Source organism: Felis catus, chromosome D2 (assembly GCF_018350175.1).
Source record: "Felis catus isolate Fca126 chromosome D2, F.catus_Fca126_mat1.0, whole genome shotgun sequence".
In the NCBI taxonomy this organism is placed as follows: Eukaryota; Metazoa; Chordata; class Mammalia; order Carnivora; family Felidae; genus Felis; species Felis catus.
The window spans coordinates 54711264-54737152 of NC_058378.1; the positions used below are offsets into that span (position 1 = coordinate 54711264).

The following is a 25889-nucleotide window of genomic DNA, read 5'->3' on the forward strand; positions in this document are numbered from 1 at the left end:
GCTCTCCTTCCTTCATTCTGGTTCTTTTCTTTGTCACAGAAACCTTCCACTTCTTTGAAAAACAAAACAAAAACCATTTGATGAACAGCCAGTGCCTCTGTCACTCAAAAGGCAGAAATGCGGGGTGCCTGGGTGGCGCAGTCGGTTAAGCGTCCGACTTCAGCCAGGTCACGATCTCGCGGTCCGTGAGTTCGAGCCCCGCGTCGGGCTCTGGGCTGATGGCTCGGAGCCTGGAGCCTGTTTCCGATTCTGTGTCTCCCTCTCTCTCTGCCCCTCCCCCGTTCATGCTCTGTCTCTCTCTGTCCCAAAAATAAATAAACGTTGAAAAAAAAATTAAAAAAAAACAAAAGGCAGAAATGTGAATATTAATCTATTACATCTAAAGATTATAAAACTATATATGCTTTGGTGTCACTCGCCCAGTTCCCTGCCTCCCAAGCCCCAGACACACACACTTCCCCAAAAGGAGCTAATCCTTAGGGAGCCACTGAGGGCTACATGGCAAAACATACCCTGACACAAGACACAGCATTTGGCCAGCATAAGAATTTCAACATGTTGTCGGGGTGCCTGGGTGGCTCAGTTGGTTGAGCCTGACTTTGGCTCAGGTCATGATCTCACGGTTTGTGAGTTCGAGTTCCATATCGGGCTCTCTGCTGTCAGCACAGAGCCCGTTTTGGATCTTCTGCCCCGCCCCCCGCTACTTGCACTCTGTCTCAAAAATAAACAAAACATTAAAAAATTATTAAAAAAAAAATAATTTCAACATGTTGATCTTAGTGCAGGAGGCCAAGGCCCAGATAAAATCACTTCAAAGGTTTATGCTTTCTTTGTGCCTTTTGTAATATTAAGTTTTATAATCTCAGCTGAGAAATGTCAAAATTAAGGGAACAAACGCAATGTCTCTCGGAGGGCTCTCTCACTCTGTGTGGGCTTGTCCTAACTGCAAAACTCTTTGGGTTTCAAAGTTTTTCAGTGAGGCTGTAGCACTGCTAAACACCCTTTACAATTAATTCATCAGTTACTACTGAGCGGCAATTTCATTCTCTGAGATTTCGGGACCTGTGTAAATGGCGTAAGTAACACAACGCTTGCTAACTTTTGTAGTAAGTTTCACAACACCATCTCTTCAAAGAAGACTCATAACTGACCACACTGCAGTTACTAATGCACACGCACTAAAATATAAAGTTTCTAGGCAGAATGCACAGGCAGCACAGTGTCATGATAAAATGCAGGATGTAGAGGACTGGGTTCACGAAGGCAGGCGACGCTCTAAGGCATGCAGTGGGGGGCGGGGGGGGGTGTGTGCCAGCGGATCCCGGTCCCACAGCCAGGCATGCTTGAACATACAGAGCAAGGACATAATGGGACTCATGTCCATGACCAGCCGCAGAAGAGCCAAAGCAAGCCTATGGGGGAGCCAGGATGACAGATGCCGTTTGGAGAACTAATTTGGCCTACAGAAGGCGATGCTGAGGGGAGGCAAGCATCGCTTTGGGTCAAGCAGCAGACTGAGGCGACCAAAACAGACCTCTGACCCAGATTTCCTTTTTGCCGTATCGTCTATATTGAGGAGGTCCCCAAAGCGCTCATTAGTGATAAACTGATGGTGCGTCGGAATGACGCCCGTGTGGCGACGAGCTGCAATATCGGCCTCTTCTTGCTCACGCTTAAGTCGTCTCTGGTCCGCTAAAAGTTTCTGCCAGGAAATTGCATAAAATGGGCAGTGAATCATCTGGTCCAGGGTATTGGAAAACTGCCAACGACACAACTGAGGAGACAGGTGCTGGATCAATAGGGAGGAAGTTCTGAGGGGCAGGCGTCAGACGGGCTTTATGGCCACAACTACTACATCCTTGGTGTAACCACACTCCATGCGCCCTGTGTAGTAGGGAGACAGCACTGCACGGGAAACATGGGGAGCACTGGGACATGGGGGAAGGACGAGTTCCAGACAGTTACACTGCTTGGAAAACCATCCTCTGGCTCAGCCAAAAGCCTCCTGTCCCCAGTACATGGCAACAAAGCCCAGGTCCCCCAGGGGGAGGTGCCCGGAGCATTCACAGGCATGCTGGGCTGGAGGTGGGGGGCTGGGAGTGCGAGCCTCACCTCGTTTAGGCAGTGATGAGTTCCCAGTGTATTCCCTTGGTGGGGCCAGGGCTGGCTGATTCCTGCTACCCAAATCTGGGTCCTTACAATGCAGGACCTACGACAACTAGGTCATTTTTGTGCTTCCTTAGTCTGTTATTCTAATATGCTCTGTAGAGATGCCCACTTCAGAAAATACGGCACCCCTTATCGGCTGGCCGCTTCCTCTGGGCACAATTTTTAGGAGGCCTTTGCATGTGAACTAAAAGCTATTTATGTGACTGGCAGACAACATCAATTACTTTCTTACTGTACTTTTTACTTAACTGTTCTTCATTAGGTGAAGTGAAGCTGAGTTTAAAGGAGTGATGTAGAATATAAACATAGAAGATGAAGAATAAGGGTACCTGGGTTTAGAAGAAATACACTCTCCCCAGTTAAGGAAATGGTCATCTATTTCTATTTTTAAAGGCTTTTTCAAATAATTCAACAATGTTGCATTTTACCAAATGTTCTCATTTCCTATTGAAAATTCTCTGGAATAGAGTTTTAATGTGTTTTCTTATTCCCTACCAGTTGCACATTCCTGGGATTAACATTCCTTATAGAAAGGCATTAATTAGAAATGGTCATTCTTAGCATTTTCGTAAGACATTAGTCATCTTCCAGCAGGCAATTAAATGCCTCAAGGGATATCCAGCCCCAAAGGATGGTGGGCCTGATTTATGCATTTTTCTCTAGGGTCTGCAAATAATCAAGTAACAACTCATTAAATGGCTGTGGGATGTCCAGTGCTCAGATAAGTTGTTGTAAAGATTAAATGAGAAAGCACGTGAGAAAGTGCTTTGCAAAGCCCGGTGCTGTCAAAAATGGACCCGCCCAGGAATCTGGAGCCCTGGTTTCCAGCTGTGCCTCTTGTGTCAGTTAACTTGCTACGTGACCTTGGGCAAGTCTCTACCCCACTGGAGTCCTTTCCTGGCTAAAACAAGGGCTTGGCCGGAGGACTACTAATATCCCTTTTAGGACTGACATGTTCTCACTTTCAGAAATGCCACTATCATCAATATTAGGAATAAAGCATTTGCACAGAAAAACGTCAAGACCGACACTCCATTAGCTGGAAGTGTGAGTTGTTTCTGTATCAATGGTAATGGACCGAGGTTTGAGGCTGCCACGTCCCTGGTGCTTGGGCCATGGTTACATAAAATCAGTGAAAGTGGACAGCAATGGAGCAAAGCTCCCAACCCAGTGCTTGAGTCTGACCTCAACAAATCCATCATTCCCACAGATTAACCACAGAAGGCAAATACCGTGAATAAAGACACGACATTCTTAAGGATTTGTGAGCCAGCCTTATTCAGCAAACAAGCTGGTCACCTTGCGAACGCACCTTATAACAATTGGTAAACCGACCGAGTAAAATATGCCCCCCATGTGGCAGGCACGATTCTATTCACAAAGCTTTCCATGTTGGATACTAGTGTTTATACTAATAAAATGGAATGTCACCTTCTTTCACTTTACATAGGTGGGACCCTTGTATCTCAGTGACAGTGACTAGAAATGAAACAGTTTTGTGGCCTGATGGACACTCACTGTAAGTCTGTACATCAAATGCTTCCTTGTTTTCTCCCCCCTGGACAGGTGTAAATAGCTTCATGAATATGGTGTTATGCCTGGAGAGGGGGAGCACTATGGTCTTTTTGTCGCAGCAGCAATGACTATCATCATCCAGGACCCCTCGCCCTTCAAGGTCAGCCTTACCTTAAATCCTTAAGGAAAACCTGCCTTAACTCTGAAACCGCTCAGCAAAACAGAAAATAGGAAAAGGGCTTCAGACGTTATAGGGAAGGGGCCAGAGTTGTATACACGTGAACACTGTCCCCTACTGCCACCAGGTTCAAAGCCATTCTTCCACTTCTTAACTTGATACAGGAAAATGGTCATCGGAGATGGTTTAATCTACAGGACCCTTTCCCCTGGGCATGCAAAGGCCAGAAAGCATGCCTTATAACACCACTTCATCACAAAAGAAGCTTGGGATTTTTGCCCATTTAGCCGATATGCAGAACTACCTTTTCCGAAATCCTTTCCCTGCCTTGTCAGTCATTCCACTGCAGTACAGACATTTCAGCAGCTGCGAGAAGATGTGTGCATCCTGAATTTCTTGGCGGGGGGGTTCCCAACATTTACTAGGGTATCTCTCCTCCTCCTGAGTTAAAGGCAACTTCGTCAAATTGTTTTATAAAATGTATCATGGTGGTTATTATTTCTGTTTCCTCTTTCTCCTGCTGCACCCTTCCCAGTATGAGTTGTGCTCTGTGCCAAAGAGGGGTGGGCAGTATGAGAAAACACGTGGGTGGGTTTCCCTAGAGAATACCAAAGTGGGTATGGGGAGGGGATGAGAGGAGTGGACCCCAGATCCCCTCATGCAGTGGTAGGCAGCCTCTTTCTGAACCTCTCCTGCAGGGACGCTAGTGAGACTTGGCATTTCGAACCTAGTGCCTGTGACGAAATAAGCCCTACTTTTTGGAGAAGCGGAACAATTGAGCTTAGGTCACATAAACACCCACTTGTGAAAATGCCAATTTTTGCTTCCCATTGCTAGGTCAGGTCACCTCTGTGACAGATGACTAGAATGTTTGCTTCCTGTTTTTTATCTGCATAAGAGCTAAGAGATTTTAGAGATGGCATTTACCTCTTTATCATCATGGCGCCTTCGAATAAATTCTTCCGTGGATTCCAAATAATCAGCAGGTATAAAATGTCTTGGTGATTCTGAATCTTCAAAACAACAAAGTAGAATTAAAACAGGCAAAGATTTAGTGGGAAACCAGACTGGGATAAGATTTTACCTTTCATCCGTTATAAAAACCAAGTTTTTACAATCATGGATTATTGACCAATAATCAAATTCTGAAGGACAAGAAAAACCAAATTCCTTCCCCCTCAGCCCCACTTTTTGGATTTCCTTGTAAACTAGCTCAATACAAAGAAAACGAATCAGAAGGCAAAAAGTGAGCAGAGAGAGGACCTTCTTTGAAAAGTGTCCCTACTAAGAGGCGTGCAGGACCTTACAGGGACACACCATACACTCACACACACACAGGGCCACTGAGAGAGGCTGCCTCTCAAAAAACCGCAGGGGGACTGAGGATTGGTGTGAACTGCAAGGGGTTCAAGAGCTCACATGGACGAATTTCTCAGATGAGCTAAACGGCCAATTTTTCTTTCGAAACAGAGTTTGGTGGTTAGTCTAAATGACATGGGGGGGGGGGGCTTTGTTTTTAAAGAAGTGCAGCCACTACGAGCCATGATTAATTGCCAAGCAAAACAAACAGAAAACAAAGGACAGACCAGAAAATGAGCACCAAGGGCACACGGGAGGAGGGGACAAAGCAAGCAAAGTGGAGAGACGGGTGAGGGGAGACTGGGCAAATACACAAAGGCCACCTCCAAGGGATGTTCCCAGTTCACTTTGTGGGTTGTTGTTCCTGTCCAGGCCATGGTCTGAGGACGGCATGGAGTTGCCATTATTAAAGGCCCTCAGGCAGTCCTCTGGGACCACAGGTCTTCCCTGAGGGGGCTCCAAGATCCGGCTCAGCCTCGCCATGGTGTGTCGGGAAGACAGGCGTTTGGGAACCGAGGGCTTCCCCCTAGAGGGGGTCTCGTCCTGATGGGGCTGGCTGGGGAAGTCTGGCTTCTGGCCTGCCAGAGGGGCTGAGAAGTCACCACAGGGAGGCTGCCTGGGGTGGTACTGGAGGGGCTTTTTCAACCGGAAAGGGAGGGGGCTCATTAAGTAGATGTTCCTGAGAAGTGTGCTCCTGTCCCCTCTGAGATCTGGGCGCCAGTCAGGCTGCCTGGAGGTCTGCTGCTGCTCGTGCTTCCGGATGGTGGTGAAGCGGGTATACGAGGCCGGGCAGGTGCCCTTGCACTTGGTGAGGCGGTGCTTGGGGAAGTCTCCGTGGACACTGCCGCTGCTGCCCTCTCTGCTGTCACTGGAGACGTTTGAACAGTGGTCGAGCTCGTCAGAGCAGGCAGAGAGGGGCTCAGAAGGCACGAGGCCCCTGAAGCCCAAGGTGGGCTCGGCCATATTGCCACACGTCGGGGAGGCATAGAGCCCCCCGGGGTTCATCCCGTCCATCTCCCTGGGACGGAGCTTGGTTGACTCCAGGAGGGACTCAGCCGAGCGGGCCGAGATCAGGCCCCTCCGGGACAGTACGGGCGTGGGGGACTTGCTCAGCCTCCCAGACAGGTCCAGGGACGGCATGGACCGGGACCGCTGGATCAGCTGCTCAAAAGCTGTGATGCGGGAGGAGACGGTGTGCTTGGGGATGTGCTCTGAGCCCTCCTGGCTGGGGCCCAGCTCACCCCTGGCCAATGTCAGGCTGCTCCTTTCAAAGTGGGAGGCAAGATCTCGCACGCTCGAGGAGGAGATGGAACCCAGGAAGAGGCCAGCTCGGTTGATCTGGTGCATGTCCCGATAGAACATAGTGAACTGCAACCCGGCCCTTCTGGAGAGAGGGCAGGGCCTCCTGGCGCTGGTGCCACACTCCTGCAGGCTCACGGTGCTGCTCGACTTGCTGTCCCAGTCCCGCCGGGAGCGCGTGAGCAGGTTCTCGATGCTCCCGCCCACTCGGAGGGGGAGACCTCTTTTGGAATCATTCAAAGACAGTGAAACACAAAGGTTCTCACAGCTCTGAGCCTTTTCTGCTGGCAGTAAGATGCTCTTCTGTTCCTGCAAAAGAGCGCTGGGAGCAGAGAGCCTGGGTTTGAATTTAGAGGGAAGGATTTCCGAAATGCAGGCTTTCGCAGCGGACAGGGGTTTCTTGTGCTTACACAAGGGGCCTAACGCATTGCTAGTGCTAACCGTTCGGCTAGGAACTGAAGATGAAGAAATCATGTGAGCATTCCCACCTTTACGATCCACTGGAAAGCATGCAGAATAAAATAAACAGACCCATTAGGTTAAAGCTGAAAGCCGCTTAAAAAAAAAAAAAAAAGAGGTCACATGCTCATTTGTCATAAGGGTTTTGTGTGTGTGTTTTTTTTTTTTTTTTTTTTTTTTTTAGTTTCCAGTCGATGTCCGGAAGCAAAATAATCTGTGCTGCAAAGCAGGTGCAAAGATGCAACGGAAAACGGCCACCCTGCTGGAGTTATGGGAGCTAAGGCTCAGCTCCGTTCTCAGAAAAGGGAATCAGGACAAGAGAGAGAGAGAGATGCTTTAGGGAGAGCAAGGTTGGGGTTCAAAGGAAGGGAAACCACTAATACCAGAAAGAAAAATGGCCGGTGAGAAACTAGGGGAGGGGACTAAGAGGCCTCCAAGGCCTGGAAATGGACCTGCGCAGGCAAAGGATATCCTCGTAGCTGGAAGTCACCCACTGCCGACATCCTGATAACGGGCGTGGATGGGTGACACACACCCAGATAACCGTGCGGATGAGCCAGAGCCCTGCAGGCTTCCCCCAGTTACCTTTAGTGGAGGCCGAGCTGGAGGGTCGCTTGAGCCCACTCAGACCCTGGAGAGGGATGTCTCCACCTTCCAGGACGCTTTTATAGATCTGCCTCTCATTCTCCAAACTAGCAAGATCCCCGGGAGCCCCATCGGATTCCCTCTTCACTGCATGGAAGTTGGAAGAATATATACTAAAGACAGTGGAATTTTAAGAGAGAGAAAAAAAAGAATGGAAGTTAGAATTTTTAACATTTTTCTAAAAAGCACATTACCACCTGAGGGCAAGAATCACACTTCTTGGCATCCTGATCAAGCACTGTCCTTTCTAAAGGGCAGTCTTACTTAGAGCTCTTCAGACAACACAAGCCCAAGGGTGCCCCTGAATGCTCAGGAATCGTGCTGGAACAGCAAAGTGCTCTAACTGAAATGATGGCATTTGGGGGCATCCCAGTGGCTCACTGGGTTGAGTGGCCGACTTAGGCTCGGGTCATGATCTCGCAGTTTGTGAGTTTGAGCCCCTTGTTGGTCTCTGTGCTGGCAGCTCAGAGCCTGGAACCTGCTTCAGATTCTGTGTCTCCCTCTCTCTCTCCGCCCCTTCCCCATTCAAATTCTCTGTCCTCTGTCTCTCAAAAATAAATACGTGTTAAAAAACAAAGGAAAAGGAAAGAAAAGAAATGACGGCATCTGTGCTTTAAAAGAGTAACTCTGAGAAACTCTGGGGAGGGAGGGCTGGGAGAAGGGGGCGGGGAGGGCAGGGTGGGTGCTGGGGGACAAGATGGCATAGCTGAAGACATGAGCGGAGCCTCCTCTGACATGTTGCCAGCCAAAGTTGGTGACTTCAAGTTCACCACTTGGATTATTTCTCTGGGTTATTCTTCACAAGCACTTTGGCTGATGGAGCACTGAAGTCAACAATTATCCTGGGTCTCCAGGAAAACCGGTCACCAAAGGGGAACCTGGGATTCTATATGCCATTACTATCCCAGCCACATTTTGCACCAGCTTCTTTCAAAATTTGTAGTCAGAACCTTTTGAAATATAATAGGAGTATAAACTCTTGCTCATTTGCATCTTCTGTTTATTTTTACCTTGTTGAAATTCTAGGTATTTTTGCAAGTTACCACAAATCCTTTTAGGAATGAGGTGGGGTACAGAAAAAATTAAGAGCACTTACTCACTGAGCCCTTCCCTTCCCCTAATCCTTGTTTTCTACGCCCTCACCCACTGACACACGGAGACACACGTATACACTCACTCAGATAGTGAATGACCTCCTTCCCACAAAAGTACTCAGGCTTCTGCTAGGCTGCTTTTTAGTCCTACTGAATTCGGTTTACTAGTATCCGTATGGATTTTTTAGCTCTGAAGATGGAATTGCTTGTCCCAATATTTTATGATGAATATTATCAAGTGTATAGAAAAACGTAAGGAATTATATAGTGAACCCTCGTATCTTCTGGACCCCCAGATTCTACACAGAACACTGGACTGCATTTGCTTATCACATACCTATCCATCTCTTTCCCTCTACCCATCCATCGATGATGGGATTATTCTTACATACGACACAGCCTCTGGGTCCCCGTGGTCACAGATAATGACAACGATGACTCTACACAACGTGGTGAGAGTTGTGTATGGGGGAGGCTTGACGGTCATTCTCTCTTTAATCCTCACAAACAATCCAACTTTTCCCATTTTTGGATGGGGAAAGGAGGCACTGAGAGATCAGCACTTGTCCAAGCAGCCACCGTCCGTGCAATGGCAGCACTGGAACTTGAGCCTTGTCGTTGGGCACCACATGGCACCCTCAACTGTACTTTTATATGTAACATTTCCCTACAACCGAGGAGGCAGTGCCTTTCAAGAGCCCAGGCTTGCACAGCACAGGAGTCCTGAGGATGCTTGAGCTCCGTGTCACTGTCAAGTGTCACCTGCCATGAATGTACCCCTGGGACAAGTGGCCCTGGAGCCCAGGAGTCAGAAATGGAAAAGAGGTGGAGACTCTGGTAGAATAGGCCATGTCTGCACCTCAGGGTACATAAGTTCCGCTGAGCAATCCCATTGCTTCTAGCACTGGTGACATCCCTCATGGTAGCCACCACTTCCTAGCTCCTTACCATGTGCCCACCACTGGCTTCCAGAGCTTTCCATGCTCTATTTCAGGAGACTGCCCAGGGGAGTCAGGATTCCCCGAGGTCCTTCTCCTCACTCTCTCTGGACCCATGTCAGGGGATCAAATGCTTTTCCCCTTTTCTCAGCCAAGACAGGAGAACATTACTGAACACTTAAGGGGAAAGAAAATCAACTCTCAAAGCTGAGAGCCTAAAAGGGTGCGAGTGAACTGGGTCTACAGAGCAGCCTCCAGGGTGTGTCTCCAAGAGAAGAAACCTCTGGAAGGGGCACGATACAACAAATCTCTTTCTCCCAGGCTGTGCCCTTACTGGCAGGGGGCCCGCGAGCGGGTCCATGAATACACTCAATAAATATTTGTTGAATGAGTACGAGGTCAAATTCTCTGATGGTAAAATTGGTACACGTGATCTGATTAAGGATTTGCTTCGATTTATGCAATCATGTTTTTAGAAATTCTTTCACAAGTATAAGAATTTCATCACATCTACTTAGGCTCCTGGCTCCTGATATCAGGGACCATGGAGTCATCAGAATGGTGGCAACAGTAAGACTGCAGGGACTTGGCACGGCCCAGGCCTAGGCTGGCTGTCCTTACTGGCACCCTGGTCCCCGATTGGAGGTGCCCACTCCCACCCCCGGAGACAGAGGCATGGCTCTGCCAGGCTCAGAGGCCTGGGGACAAGGGCTGTCACCCACACAGCTTCTGGCTCTCCTGTTTCTACCCGCAGGGGTGCTCAACAGTGTCCCAACCCTCCTCCCCACCCTCTGATTGACACGGCGTCAACTTCAGTTAGAGGGCAGGACGACCCATAAAGGTGACTTACCAGCTGGTGGCACTATGTGCCACTTTAAATAAATGCAAGCTCATCTAAGTTACAGGCTTTAATTAATTAATTAGCTAATTAATTAATTAAAGAGAGAGAGTACAAGCGAGCAAGGGGCAGAGAGATGGGGGGAGAAAGACAGACAAGCGGGGCTCACCTGAACTGGGGTTTGAGCTCACCTGATGCAGGGCTCCAGCTCACCTGATGCAGGGCTCCAGCTCACCAGATGCGAGACTCGAGCTCACAAACAGTGAGATCGTGACCTGAGCCAAAGTCAAATGCTTAACAACTGGGCCACCCAGGAGCCCAAACTACTGGCTTTAACTTTGAATTTCATAATTAAACATAAATCTGCCCCTTATCTCAATTTCCCTTTTAGAGCCTACCCTCTTTTTGGTTGCAGTTTCTGACTTTTCCTTCAGCTGTGGTGACAGGACAGTCTCTTAAGCCCTGCTGGCCTTGGTTTGGGGTTCACAGACCTCCCTCAGCACTGGGGAGGGACTGAAGGAGGTTTCTACCCTGCTGTCCTCTGAAGTGCCTCAGCCTCGGTCAGAATTTCCAACACGGTCTTCTCCAGGTCTGCCCAGCTTCATCTGGTCATCACTCTGCCATGACTTCATACCTCTCAGCCTCACTACTTGTCAGAAATCCCCTCCTGCCTGCAGCCACTCTACTTTCTGGCTTCATTCCATCCATTATCACCATTTGGTCCTGCTTCCCCACCAGAATGACAAACCAGCAACTCAGGAAACCTCTCAGAATGGATTTGCTGTAGCTAATTGTTTTCTTTCTGATACCAAAGCCAACATGCTTTTTCCAGATGTGTAAAATTTCCCAACTGGGGTCTCCTATAAGTTCTGGAACAATGCTTTAAAATGTAAGCTGTCCATCAGATCTCCTAATTATTGGAAAGACAGACATCATTTGTCCCATTGCACCAAAGGGAAACTGAGGGCCAGAGTGGTGAAGGCAATTGTTGAGGGTCACAGAGTTGTTGGGTCTTTACTGCGTTCAAAGAGATCAGAGAGGATGAGAAAAGCCTGGACTGATGAGAAAGGCCCAATCAGCATTGGCAGCTACCGACCACATAACAAAACAAGCCAAGTTCAGCACTGGAGCTCAGCTCTCAGCAGCTTGGGCTGAGCCAGTTTTCAGTTCAAAGAGAGCAGCAGGCCAGGAGGAGACAGGCCAGACAATCCGCCCTCTGGCTAAGATGCAAAGGGGGCTGAGTTTCAAGGGGATTCAACGAAAACACTCGCTGGAAGAATAAAGTGAGAGAATGGAGTAATCCTCTTAGGGCCAACTACTTGCAACTGTATGACCAGGTGGGCTCTGGGGGACCCCAGCCTGACTCCAGTAGGCAATGTGCGGCAGCTAAGGCTAACCTGCTGGGAAGCAAGCTGTTTCTCAAGTTCTTTCACCTGTAAAACTGTTAAGTATGGTAAGACTGTCCAAGAAATCCACCGTCAAACCTGTTATCATATAGACCTTTCTTCTGAGCTCCAGACACATACATTGAACTGCCTTCTGGAGAGCTCCACCTGGGTGTTCCTCAGGCATCTTAACCCCTACATGCTCCAAACCAAGCCCGGCTTTGTTCTTCTGTCTCCTCTCGCCCAAGTCAAAAAGCCCAGGGAATCAACCCCTTTCTCCCTCTCCTTGCTCCCCAAATCTAACCAGTTACCAAGTCCTGCTTCCTCCCTGTCCTACACAGCTCACTTCAGTCCCTTCCCTTGACCTCCCTGGCCACCGCCTCACCACCACCACTTCTGCCTCTTCTGCCCTGACCCCCTCCAGTCATCTCTGCAGATCACTGTCAATGATATTTCTAGAAAAGCTCTCAGTAGTTCATTCCACTGCTCATTTTATATACACTCAAGTATTTCTTGAGCATCTATTAAGTGTGAATCACTCTTCCAGGTGGAGCTTCAACAGGGAACAAAATAGGCGACAAATTCCAGCCTCATGGAATTCACTGTTCAGAACCATTTGTTGTTTTTAGCAAGAAAAAAAAAAAGCAACTTTTTAACTGTGGCTTTGGAGGAGGAAGTCTAGAAAATCTTTAGCCTTTGTACTGCATGAAAAAAATTACCTTTTATATTTACAGTATGTGATTGTTACTCTTTCTGGGTCCCAGCACTGCGTTTACCACACCAGATTCTAATTGTGATTTACCAGCCTGTGTCCCCATCACACTCTGAGCCCCTTGAGGGCAGGCAGTTCATCTTACTAATCTTTGCATGCCCAGTGCCTAGCACTGCTTTTCAATAAACACCAGTGGAGTAAATGATTCTATAAAATTAAATGCTTACATGCAGATTTCTGAAACATTTTCAAGGCCCAGGAAAGTTTCATATAGTTCTTCAGGTGATAATTTGTGTTTTCATCTTAGGTTAAAAGAAAGTGTTTTCTGAGGAAAAAGCAGCGTGCTCTTGAGTGCCACTTGCTGGCCAAATAGAGAAAGCCTCTTTAGTTAAGCAAAAAACGAATTAGTGCTAAAGAATTAGTGCTAATCCACATCAACGATGAGGGGCGCCTGGGTGGCTCAGTCAGTTGAGAATCCAACTTTGGCTCAGGTCATGATCTCACAGTTTGTGGGTTCAAGCCCTGCATCAAGCTCTGTGCTGCCAGTTCAGAGCCCGCAGCCTGCTTGTGATTCTGTGTCTCTCTGCCCCTCCCCGCTCATGCGCACGCCCCACTTGTGTGCTCATGTGAGCGCGCGCGCTCTCTCTCTCTCTCTCTCTCTCTCTCTCTCTCTCTCTCAAATAAAAAGAGAAATGACAATGATGAAAATCATCAGATATTAAGTCAGGGCTGACTTAAGATCTGATAACTCTAGGGAAATAAAATACAAAATTGGACATTGTGATTGCAAGCATAAAAAATATATTTTTGGGGGTGCCTGGGTGGCTCAGTTGGTTTAGGCATCTGACTTCATCTCGGGTCATGATCTCATGGTTCATGGGTTTGAGCCCCATGTTGGCCTCTATGCTGACAGCTCAGAGCCTGGAGCCTGCTTCAGATTCTGTGTCTCCGTCTCTCTCTGCCCCTCCCCACCCTCAAAAATAAAATAAAATAAACTAATATATATATATTTTTTGAAAGTAAGGACTGGTAGTTATACTGGGATATTGAGGCTATGGGTGAATTTCTTCCTCTCTGTATGCACATTCTTTTAACACTGTGATATGTAGTCATGTTAATTAATAGAATTCTAAACTGTCCAAGATATGATAAGAACGTAGATTTAAAACAACATCATCCCTTCTCTAGTGACTCATTCTATCTATCAATCTAGAAATTTTTTTTTTTTAATCCCAATGTTTTTGAACCTGAGCTGTCCTGTGACTCCTCCTTCAATCTTTGGGGTTAAGTCAAGTCTTGCCAATGTCTCTTTCAACACGTCCTTCCTAACTATCCAGTCAGAGGGGCCAGATTCAGTCTGCAAAAGTTGCTGGCCTCAGTGCTGAGCAAGTTGGATGCTAGTTAATAAAGATTCCAGGCACATTCATTGATTCAGCAAACATTTGCTGTGCACTTCCCCGAGTGTCAGGCAGTGTGCTGAGGCTGGCTCCCCACCAATTCCAAATACAGAAAAACCTTACTCATTTGAAACAAACTGGAAGGAAACCTAGCCTGACTTATTGAAAAATCCCCAACTGGTAGGATAGCAGGAAGATAAAACTCACGTATTCCTGCCAAGTAGTTCATGAGAGCCAGACTATGACTGAAACAGAGGTCTTTGGAGACCTATCTCAGTGACATAAATAAGAGTGCTTGATAAATGAACACAGCAAATAATCTTTAGGTACACAAACACTCAGAACGTCTGAAAGCGATGTGCTCTTTTAAGCAGTTGCGTTAGCCCTCTTCAATCCTGCTAACACAGTATTACAAATAGTTGCCTACGTTGTTTTTTTTAATCCCTCAGAACCAGTCAATTGTAGCTTGCTTTCTGTGAATTTACTGCCCAGTTCTGAGTCAGTACGGTGCAGATGAGAGTTTACGTCCAACATCATCCACTCTCCTAGAACTTCATTATTCCTCTTCTGGCTATAGCTCGGCCGGGTACCAGCTGTGGAATTGTGGGCATCACATGGCCTTATGTGCTTGTTTCCTCGCCTATAAAATGGGCATCAAAAATAACACTTGACCCTGGAATGGTGAAAGGACTAAGTGAGGGAATGTACATAAGATGTTAACCATACGGCCTGGCTCATAGTACATGTTCAATTAAGTCACTAAAATTATTTCATTCAAGACCTGTGCTCCTAACTTTGACAGCCTGTGGGCACTGCTTTTTCTTCTGAAAACTTTTACTTACGATTTATTTTATTAAGTTATTATATTGATTGATTGTACCCTAGGGGGCCCAAACCTGAATACTTTTAATCCTTTAACCTCCTTCATTCATTTGCCACTTTGCCTTTTCAGCTACCAACATCCTTCCGGGTATGTGTTTTGCCCACAAACTACTAAGGGACTGTATCTTATGCTCTTATTTTAACACTGAACATCGTGCGTTAGATCCAGTAAGAATTCACCCATTAACTAAGGCACATTGACAATTTATTCACCCGGCCACCAGAAGCAGCCTCTTCTGTGCCGTGTACTCTGGGGAGATGGGGAAAGGAAAGGAGGTTTGGGGGGGGGGGGGAGTCCAGGCAGAAGGGTTAACACTGGGCAATCCTGAAAACAGTAGGGGCAGGGAGAGATCTGGAGCAATCAGCCCAGCAATCACTGGGCTGTGTCAAGACTGTCAAGAGGACAAATAGGTGGCCCCAGGGACCAAGGAGAGTTTGCAGGGAGCTGTGGCCTCGAAGATGCCCTTTACCTGCAGGTAGCCTAAGGTCATCTGGTGGATGTCACCTCTGAAAGAACATCTCTGGGGACCTAGACAGCCTGGGACTTGTCATCCTTACAGCCGAAGGCACAGCCCAACTAGCTCCTTAATGATAGTGAGCCTCAGAGCCCCGAGTGGAGGGAGCTCAGGAAGGAGGTCCTGACACCATATCTGAGCTCTGAGGTCTATCGCACTGCTGGTCTGATGACCAAACCCGCATTAGGTGTGACAGACTTTATGCCTGGACTTTTCCAAGAAAGCAGGTGACTTCCCTTCTAGCTGCTGTCCTAATGTAGCTTCTCAATTTCTTACGCTCTGGGGCAAATTTAATCATAATCATTAACCCGTATTTATAGGGAAAAAATGAACAGAATGGATCTAGCCAGAGATTTGGTGACTATACTAAAAGAATTAAGATTTTTTCCCAATTTTCCACTGAAATACCCTAAGCCCAGCTGATTGATTTTCAAATGAAACTACTCTTGTGGCATGCCTTCTTTGGCAAGGGAGGTAGGACATTCATTCCCAAGTGACCACAACATATGCCAGAAATTCCATGGACTCAGCTTTCAGATTAAGCCAGGCTTCTATTTGAAGAGGTGAACTTTGTTCACTGTGGGGTTTACCTGATGCCAATGGACCAGGTACCAGCTGTGCCTTTTCTCATCATATTTCAAAGAATGAGATGTGGATACGATGGCGACGAGAAGCAGCTCCCACCACAAGCTCCCAAATGCACTGGGTGCATCAGGTACTATGGAGATGCGGTCCTTGCCCTCAGGGAGCTGATAATTTATCAACAGATAAATTATCTTGTGTTCTTAACATAAGAGCATGATTCAGGTATTCAGCAACAGAACAAGGGCCCTAAGAGGTGTCAACATTGGGGACAGGGAGGCTCCGGGCCGATCTGTACCAGCTCAGTGCTTGCCATGTGCCGTGTAGGTGAGGGGTAGGGGACGGCACTGGAACGTGTCAGCCGTGTGGCAAGTAATCTGGCACAGGGTTCAGGATGGTCTAGGGAGGCGGAAAGGAGACTGGCGGCTACTCCGTGGAGTGGAGTGTGCATGCATCACCCAGGCAGAATCTGGACTGGACTGGTATGAGGAAATAAATCCACATCTCGCAAGTTAGCCCCCTCTTGGCTCCACCTTTCCCCATGAGAGGTGCTGCCCGAGGACCCAACTCCCCGCCCCTTCCCCTTTATATCCAGTGTGGCCGTCTCAGTCACACACCCCAACCAACAACCAGCAAATGAGTGAACTTTGATTCCAAACTCAGACAGACTCACACCCTAAAGGCAAAGATGCCCATATAGGAAAAAGCTTACAAAAATACTACAAGTCATCACAAAATTAATTTAGAAGAGGAAGAGAAAACAGAAAAATAATTTGAAGAACATTATCAAATTGCTGCTTATCACCAAAGCCACTAGACTGATGCCAACAAAACACCTGGGTCCAAAACATAGCCTCTTCCCATTTCTGACATCAATACAGTAAGCCATGTAAATGGTGGCAACTTACTATCCAGGAAGCTCTGAAGAAATTTCTGGAGTGGGGCTGACCGTCGAGCTCTGTAAAGGTCAAAAAAAAAAAAAGAATGTAGATCATTTATTTTACCTCAGATACTCCAAGCCAAGGGGAAAGAGAGCAGCCCCTTTCCTTTCCCAATGTAGCCAACCAAGGACCTTTGGGAGATGGGGAGCTTGGCCAGAAAGGTCTAGGTGCTGGAAGCTTTCTGGGCCAGCGGGCACTCTCGCTCTCTGTGTGCGCTGGAAGATGGCCCCCTGGCTTATGCTTAAATATAGATCCGCAGAACAGATAGCCCACCATTTGGCCAACATGCATTAGTGACGAGGACAACACAGCCTTCACCGGCTTATCCCCAGCCCTCAGAGCCCCTGGCCAAGCCCACCAGAGAGAGACTCCTTCATGCACCCAATGCCACATCCAGAGAGAGGATCACCTGACATCTTAGGTACAGAAAGTACAAAAATGCATTTGAAAAGACCACACTGTATTTAGATCATTTGTTCACCACTGCAGGTTTAGAATGTGGAAATGGGGGAGAAATGCAGTTTCACAAAACCCATGAATGACCACTTCAGTCTGAGTGGGGGAGCATTTTATAAAATTACAGGCCACTACCCAATAGAAAGAAAACAACCAAGAGCTACATGCAGAGAAAAGGCAACATAATTACATAGTTGAGGGTTTCTGTTGTCTTGGAGGAAAAAAGGCAAAGGGTTCAATTTATTTTTTAAAAATAATGTGATAGTTGAATAAATTGATGAAAAAGTTAACTTTTAAAGAGACTCCTAACCCCAATGGTGATTATTTCAAGGGAAATACCCTATCTGGAGGGAAGGAGAGAAACACCAGGATAAAGAAAGGGAAGAGTGACCAAGAGGGAGGAGAAGACTGGACAGGAAGCAACCTTCATCAGGGCTCACCTGCCTGGTCCTCTGCCTGCCGAACACCCACCCTCACCTGCTGGGTCCTTTCACTTGGGAGGACACCTCTGCCCCAGGATGAGAACACTGCCCTCCCCCACCCCAGCTGCCCGTCCTTACTCCTCAGAGAAGGTGCGGCTCTTACCTCCACGTTCATCCTTCCAGCCCTCCTGCCCATCTCCCACCTTGGCACCTGTCCCATTCTGGGTGTTCATCCACTTTGAGGATGATGCCCTGGTCTCCATCTTGGAAAAACTTTTGCGTGACCTTGTGGAGCCCTCTGGGAACATCTTCCATTCTTCCTTCCTTCCTTCCACAATCGCATATTTTCAATCAGTGCTGTACCCCTGGGGGACCCCTGGATTCTTCTCCACTCTGGCTCCCAGCAACTACTCACCCAGCAACCTCCCAAGATTTTTTTAGAAACCTCCAGTTTATCAAGTCCATTGACCTTTCCTCAGTCTTCTTTTGCTGACCTCTCTGGAGCACTGGGTAGTTGTACTTTCTTCAACTTCTCTGAACTGTTCACCCCCTGACTCTCCCCTTCTTCTCCTGTTCCATGTCATCCAACATCCCAGGGGGTAGCTGTTGTTCTCTCATCCTTTCCATTCACATGAGTCTCCTTCCATCTTTCATCTGCTCCCAGGGCTTCGCCCATCACTCTCTTCAGGTGGCTCCAATTGACTTTATAAGCCCCTGCCTCTTTTAGGACACCTCGTCTTAGATTTCCAGCTGCCTACTGGATATTCCCTACATGATACCCAACCAATGCTTCAAAAATAAATCACGTAAAACTAACTCCATCTTACCACTGCGCGGATTTTCTCCCCATCAATCTTATGTGATGTATGAAGGTCCTCACCCCTCTGGCTTCCTAGCCAAAACCCTAGAGTTGCCTCTGTCCCCATCCATCCCCCAATTCTTTGTTCTACACACCAGTTAAAATGTCCTGTTGCAACTTCCTCTGTGAGTGCTGTCACATCCACCCCTCGCCTCCCTTCATGCTGGTGCTGGAGTGGGGGCCCTCACCCTTCCATGCTGGGACCACTGCAGTAGCCTCCATGCCGTCTGCACCTCCAACTGGGGGTTCTCCCTTCAACTTCACCTCTCTAGAGTGAGGACACAGACTTTCCAAAAACAATTCCAGAATCACAACATTGGTCTGTAGACAAAATCATCCCCTTAGCCATATTTTCTGAGCCTCTGTAATCCAGGGTCAACCCTCTTTCCCATACCTACCTTCCACTACTACTGAGTTTTCCATTACAGCTGAATTTTCTACTTTATTCCCTGCACACATGCTAAATGTGTTCACTTCTGTGCTCTTGACCATGCCTCACATGGATGCCCCTTATTTCTACCATGTACCTAGGTTACACCCATCCTTTAAGATCCCGGCTAACTCCTTGGGGAAGTCTTCCACAAGGTCAGTTTCTCCTGGCACTCAGAGCCCATGCCGTTCTTTTAGCTCTTCGCAGGCACTGCTGTGCATTATTGGAGAGCCTCATGCATGAGTGGGACTAAGCTGTCATGTTTCTGAAGGCAAAGTTCACACATCAGACCCTTCTCTGTGCCCACCTTGCCTGGGTAGTGGTCCATGTACTGGAAGCCGTCTAACTTCAGGGAGGCCTCAGCGAGTTCAGTAATTCTCCAGCTGCCTTCCCTCCTTGTATGTATAATAGAACCGCTCTTATTAGACTATTTTGAAAAGTGACCCCTGATTTGTTTTAGGACCTGGAATCTTCATGCTCCCGTCCCGCCCCAGAGCACTCTAGGACTTACCTGAGGTTCTCACTCTCAAACTAGCTCAGACCTTCCATCCCACAGAGGCTACAACCGGTTCCAGTCTCCACCCTGGCTGGAAACCCCCCACCCCCTTCTCCCTGCTCCATGATATATCTGCCTTGATTGTGTGCACTGTGGCTCACCTTTGTGCCTCACCCAAGTTCTGAAGAGGGGCCTGGGTGCACTCACCCTTTTGTGATTCTGGATTCCCGAACCCCAGCTCTCCTGATCTGCTTTCAGTTCTTCAGCTTCTGACCTTATTTCAGCCTGCCTTGGCTGCTGCCATAATCCCGTGGGCTCCCTACTCCTTCCCTGGCTTAGGGTCCGGCACTCACAAGACTTCATAACCCAAGTCTCTCAAGACCCTCCTTGTCTTAGTTCTGCTTAAACAGAACACGACCCACAGCATTTCCCACTTTTCCTGCCATGGTCTGTGGACCTTTCTAGCCTCTCCAGCAGTGACTGCATTCCTTCTTTATTTTCTGTAAAGATACCCTTTCCTTGTAACAGTCTTTGTTATTTTGTCAGGGAGCCCTGGGGGTGGTTGTCCAAATAGTTGGTATGTTTCTTCCCTTGGCAACCCATTTACCTTGGACTCTCTCTTTCTCTCTCTCTCTCTCTCTCTCTCTGACATATCCTTTAATAAACCACATTTTGACATAGCCCTCTTTAAAAATATCCATGCAGGTTGAGTTTCAGATGCTTGTTTGTGGCCAGGCTGTCTGGCCTCTGGAGTGCATTTTTTCACGGAGAACTTTCTAACCTTCCAAATGACAAATAGGACCGCTCTGATGGCGCCAGGCACGTAAGAGGCACTCAAATCACTGCCACTGTGTTTTTGAAAATGATCTCTGAGGTTGGCATCTCCCAAGGCTGCAACAAAACAAGGAAAGTGCCCCCCCCAAAATGGCTCCCTGAAAATCTGGAGAAGGTATATGGAGGCAAGGGAAGGAAAGGGTCACCTTCTGAGAGCACAGAAAGAGAATGATAAGGAGGTGGGGTCATTGAAATCACCAGCCACCCTGTGTATATTTGAAAAGTCTCCTTTAAGGAAGATGCCAAGCTCAAAAGAAATCCAGGCAAAAATTAGGTTGGTGGGAGAGGAAAACAGGAGTCAGAAAGCCATGCAGCTTAAAAAGAAGCAGCATTACCACTCATTGCCTTGCCTGTATCGAAACCAGAGAGCAGAGGAGAAAACAAAACCGAGCTGGAAGAGGAACCGACAGCGTGAGAAAAACTAGGAAATACCTGTGACAAGTTTGCCCCGGGTGCTTTATTAAGCGTCTCCGTGTTTTCTAAATCTGCCTCTAACTCTGCTGGGCAGAGGTTGAGATCTGTTTCTAGATTAGTCTGGTTTGAGAAAGAAAAGATGGGAAAGCATGTTTTAGTTTAGAGGAGAGGCAGAAAGAATGGAAGGTAAAGTTTGAAAAATGAGCTGGTTTAGTGCTATACTTTAATAAGGCAAAGATGGCATGACTGAACACAAGAGCTCACTAGAAATCAGGTGCAGACGTGAAAACAGAATGCAACATTAGGCAGAGAAAATATAAATCCTCAAGTCATCAGAGCTCCAAAAGGCTATTCTACTCGCTAGAGAGAACTACAAATACCACAAAAACCTACCTTTTGCGAAAGACCTATTTTTGCTCTTTTCAGAGTCTAGTGACTGTGACAAGCAGGATATGTCAGGAGACTAAGGCATTGCTTTATAAACCTCTAAACATTAGTAGACGTCTTACAGACTTTGTTAAATAGTTTTATCACCAAGCCAAAAAAAAAAAAAAAAAGTTATCAAGTTAAAAAAAAGTGATTTGAGAAAATAATAATAATTAAAACAAAACAAAACAACAACAACCAAAAACCCCACAACACACTCACACTAACCAGGCTAGAGAACACACACACAGCCCACGGAGGAGGCACAGCGGAATTACCTTTCTATCCTCTCTAGGAAGGATAGAGCAGTCTCCAGGAGTATAATCCCATATCTTTTTGGGAGGCTGACGGGAAGCAGAGGAGGAAATGAAGAAATGAGCATAAAGACATAAAGACAAACATGGAGACCGGCTCAAACGAAGAGGGGCACACTAGGAGAACTGTATCAACACAGAGAAGTGAACTCAAAACACAGGGAGCAGGCACTCTGCCTCCTGAGGGGGCCGCCCAGGGAAGGGTTCTGCAGGATTTAGGAGCTGGAAACATTAACTGGGAATTTTTTTCTAGGTCTACATCTCAAGAGTAAATCATTGTTGGATTCTAAACATTGAAAACATAAAAAAAGAAAACAGAAGAAAAAAAAGCATTAACACCAATTTGAACGAAAATCAAAACTCTGAAATTCCTCACCATTCTTTTTTTTTCTTTTTTAGTTGAGACGGCTGACATACATCCTCACTATTGTTTTCAAATTAAGATGGACACTGAGATTCTATGTTTTTGAAGCAGTCTTCTCCACGGTAGAATTCATTATACCTTAGTAAGTGTTGTGAATTTGGAGATTTGGCCAGGGGAGGGTAAATTGAACCAAATGTGCTTTCTGTGGTTTGTGGCAATGAAATCCATGTGCAAAATGGGTGTTCTATAATGCGCTGTGTAACTAGATAATTCCAGTGGACAACACTTAAAATCTCCTTTTAAAGCTCAACTAGACTTTGATAACATTGCTGGTAGCACAGCCATGCCTTTCATCAGCCTTACAGAACAGTCCATAACTTGAATTTGAACAGCAGACTATAGGGTTATTTTCATTTTCTCCTTTAACTCTTCAAGTTAGAATTAGAGCTGCATTCCTAAAACAGAACTCCGCCAAGAGAACTGTAAGTTTAATGAAGGAGGGGTTCAGAGGGTAGGACATCTGGAAGTTACAAGCCACTTGTAACTGTGGAACCTCTCCCCCACCAAGTAGACCTTGTTTTGCCTATTTAGACCTGAGATGTCTTATACAATGACTCCTGAACAGAGGAGATCATTAATAGCTCCTGGAATTTTCAGCAAATATTATAACTATGTGGAAGCATGCAAATTGGTTTACTTTGTGACATTTTGCCTTGAGCTTACTTCTAGAAATCACGTTGATTCCTGCAGAAATTGCGGGGGGTGGGAGGGGAGAACTAACATCCAGACTGTTAGTAATGAACCTGCAAATGAAAAGCAATCTGAATCCAAGGTGCTTTCATCACTGACAGCTAATAGGTCAATAATGCAATCTCTGTGCATGTATATACTCTGCAATGTGTAAAGTAAGTGCTATTAAAAATTACCATTCATCTTTAAGCACTTAATACACTTGGACTGTTCACCTGGAGAAGTAAACTTTTTAAAGTCACTTATGATCTTACCTAGTCATTTCTTTCATAACTGCAAAATGTTAAGGCAGTGCTTACAAATTAAATTGGTTTTAAAAGTCTTACAAAAAGGGTGCCTGGCGTCTTGAATTATTTGATATTCTACAACAACGTATCCGAGCTAAAAGGTACTACAATCCAGCATCTTGCTAAGATTTCAGCTCATCCGGGTGGCTGGCTTTAAGTGCAAGAGTTGAGGAAGAAAGGAGTTCAGGGTCAATGTCTAGTGTCCAAGTTCTGGCAGGCTTTTCACTCAGGGGAAGTGGGTCCGGAGTTGGTATGGAAAAAAAAAAATAGAAATGATGATTCATATTATTTGGTAAGAGTTTTAATTTCATTCTGCTTCTGAATGACTGAAAAACCTGCTGAAACAATTTCCATGATTTATACCACTTTTATTTATAGCCCTTATTATAGCCTAGAGCAATTAAGGTAGGACTGAAGAAAAAATTTCTCCCCCAACAACACCTTCTTCCCAAACTTGGAGCAAGAGCCGGTCATCAAGTTGGTTCCACTGGATGACAAGCCCACCCTTCAGATGCTTCTTCCTAGACCATAAGGAGCCACTCGTCTCAAAACTGTTCCTCAGGATATGGGCATTAAGTTATTTTGGCAAGTCTTCAACAGTATTATCTTTTATTACTTTAAAAAACCCACACAAAAAGTCCCAGTTTAGAAGGGCTCTAAGGTCTGTGCAAGGAACATCATGGCTTCAGAGGAAATGACGTTTTGGAAAAGGATCACTACGTCTTTAAATAATTAAGAGGCAGCTAGAACAACAGTAGCAATACAAATTCTAGGAAGGTCTCACTACACAAATGGACCGTGTCCTCAACATTTATTTGGATTGGTTGTGTGATTCTCAGACCACACTTTCCAGCAGAAACAGTGTTTGTCTACCAAGCTATTCACAGAGCCTATTTAATGTATGCTGGGACTCAAATACTGCCCTTTGCTAACAAAAACGGAATTATTTGCAATTACAGATTCAGTAAAACAAACCAATCACATGATAAAAATTGTTTCGCACCTTTCCCTAAAAGTTAACATTTCAGACAAAACTAATTTAGTTATTTGGCAAATGAGAAATGGCTAGCAATTTGTGAATTCTGAGAGGAGCTTCCAAAATCTATGACATGGACTCTCCATTACACAGAATTTAAAGCTAATAGCTTTTGCTTACCCTGATGAAGGTATGGCATTGTTATTACATATACCTAACAATCATGGTCTTTTTTTTTTTTTTTTTTTCCTTTGGCAGAGGGGGAAGGGACCACACGATTCAGAAGTAGCTTTTCGTGTGAGATGTTTGAACAAGTTTTAAGAAAAAGAAAAGGGTTAAGATACGGTTAAATTTTTGAGGGTAGAGAAGGTTGCCTGAGGTGGACTTCATTGAAGTCTGAATGGTGAACAGCAAAGGAAAAAGGGAGAGAAAGGAGAAATGAGGCGTGCACCACAGCTAGGGAGAGAAGAGGGTGCAGACTCCAGGTTAGACACATCCCTCTATACTGCACTAGGTGGCGCTGTTCACTCAGGACAGCTTAGCCGCTAAGAGGCGTCCAGGACAGGGTGAGCAGGAAGGAAACTTGTTCCCACCAGCAGGATGTTTGTAAGTCAGGCGCTCCTAACTCAGAAGATGCCTCAACTTCCTAACAAAGCTCAGCATCGCTGAATCAAATTAGCAGTTCCACAGCAGCCGCTACATCTGTCTTTGGCTTCATCTTAATGAAAAATGTACACCATGGAATGTAACATTTTATTGAGCTATAAATTCCTGTCTGCAAATAAAACTATCATTCTAAGCCCCAGTGATTCCAGTGCTGGCTTCAATGTTTAAAGTTTCATACAAGCATCTGACAAAATGGTTTTTTATATATATATATATACACTTAATTCCTCCACCCATAAATTCTTTTTGCAGCTGTAGTAAGACTTTAAAGTAACTGGAGGTTTAGGGTCAGTTTCTAGCCATCTCCAGTGGAAAAATGACTCAATTCTCCCTTCTGTTTGATACCCCTCTGGGTGCAGGGCTAAGAAAATCCTCCTGTCAGTGCCAAAAATCAGTTTGCACCAAGGCCAACTCAGAGACATCACAGGGAAGCTGCAAAACATTAGGAACTCTAGCACATTTACTGTTGAGCCTAACTCCCATTTCAAATTTTGGGAAATATTACCCTAACTTGTAGATCATTCCCTGAGTCACCTATAACAGGGATGTATTTGTGGATCACATCTACACACAAAGGCCCTTTTGGGCACTTCCCTTGCACATGTACTTAAAAAATTTTTTTTTTCTTTTTAAAGCAGTGACAATGCTGGTCTTCCCAGTGTGTAATGCATTTTCCTGCTTATCTTCAGTTTGCCATAAAGACTTTGGTTAAGTAATCAAACCAGTGCTGAAATAATGCTGTCCACAAGGCGTGTGATATTTGTTACTAGTGGTGGGGGGTCCTGAGCAATGATTTAGTCGTGTTTCTCTGTGATTTTCTGGCAAGAAATAATTCCAGAGCTCACTGTCCTTTCTCGGCAGAAGCTTACAGGTTGTAGTGAGAATAGACAGTCCCACTATTGACAAGTGAAATGGCTGTTCCCTACTTCCTGCATTCCTTACAAATAGATCTGACTGTTTAGCGGCAACAATGCATCAACAGCATTATTTAAAAAGGTGTCTATAACCACTGAAGCTATTAAACTTACCGGTTTCCCAAACTCCAATTCCGAAAAGAATTTATACCAAGGTTCATTCTTTAAATCTATCTCTTCTGGGCTTATATCCCGACTCTATAGGGGTTGGTGATAGGGAAATGGAAGAGAGAGAAGGATAACATTATGCAAAGATTACATAGGAACAGGCCAGTAGAGATGCAGTGGTTTCCGGGTATCTATAGCAACTGTATTCAACAGCAGCAATCATCCATTTTTACAGACATCAGCAAAAACAAGGAGCTAAAACAGG

At 46.1% G+C, this 25889-nt stretch overlaps 1 protein-coding gene across 50 annotated transcripts in view; it reads right to left on the minus strand.

Moving 5' to 3' along the window:
- Positions 1–25889, minus strand: part of SORBS1 (sorbin and SH3 domain containing 1) — a 231596-nt gene that overhangs the window by 31358 nt on the left and 174349 nt on the right. For 14 of the 50 annotated variants that reach the window (XM_023240763.2, XM_023240762.2, XM_023240761.2 and 11 more), the window contains 8 exons: positions 25631–25714; positions 21524–21589; positions 20838–20939; positions 16876–16925; positions 7565–7737; positions 5545–7020; positions 4790–4875; positions 1535–1702 (listed from right to left, as the gene is read on the minus strand). In XM_023240763.2, coding sequence (XP_023096531.2) covers positions 1535–1702; positions 4790–4875; positions 5545–7020; positions 7565–7737; positions 16876–16925; positions 20838–20939; positions 21524–21589; positions 25631–25714 — 2205 coding nt within the window. The remainder of the gene's footprint in view (positions 1–1534; positions 1703–4789; positions 4876–5544; positions 7021–7564; positions 7738–16875; positions 16926–20837; positions 20940–21523; positions 21590–25630; positions 25715–25889) is intronic. The other 36 variants (XM_045040461.1, XM_023240774.2, XM_045040466.1 and 33 more) reach the window with 9 other exon arrangements.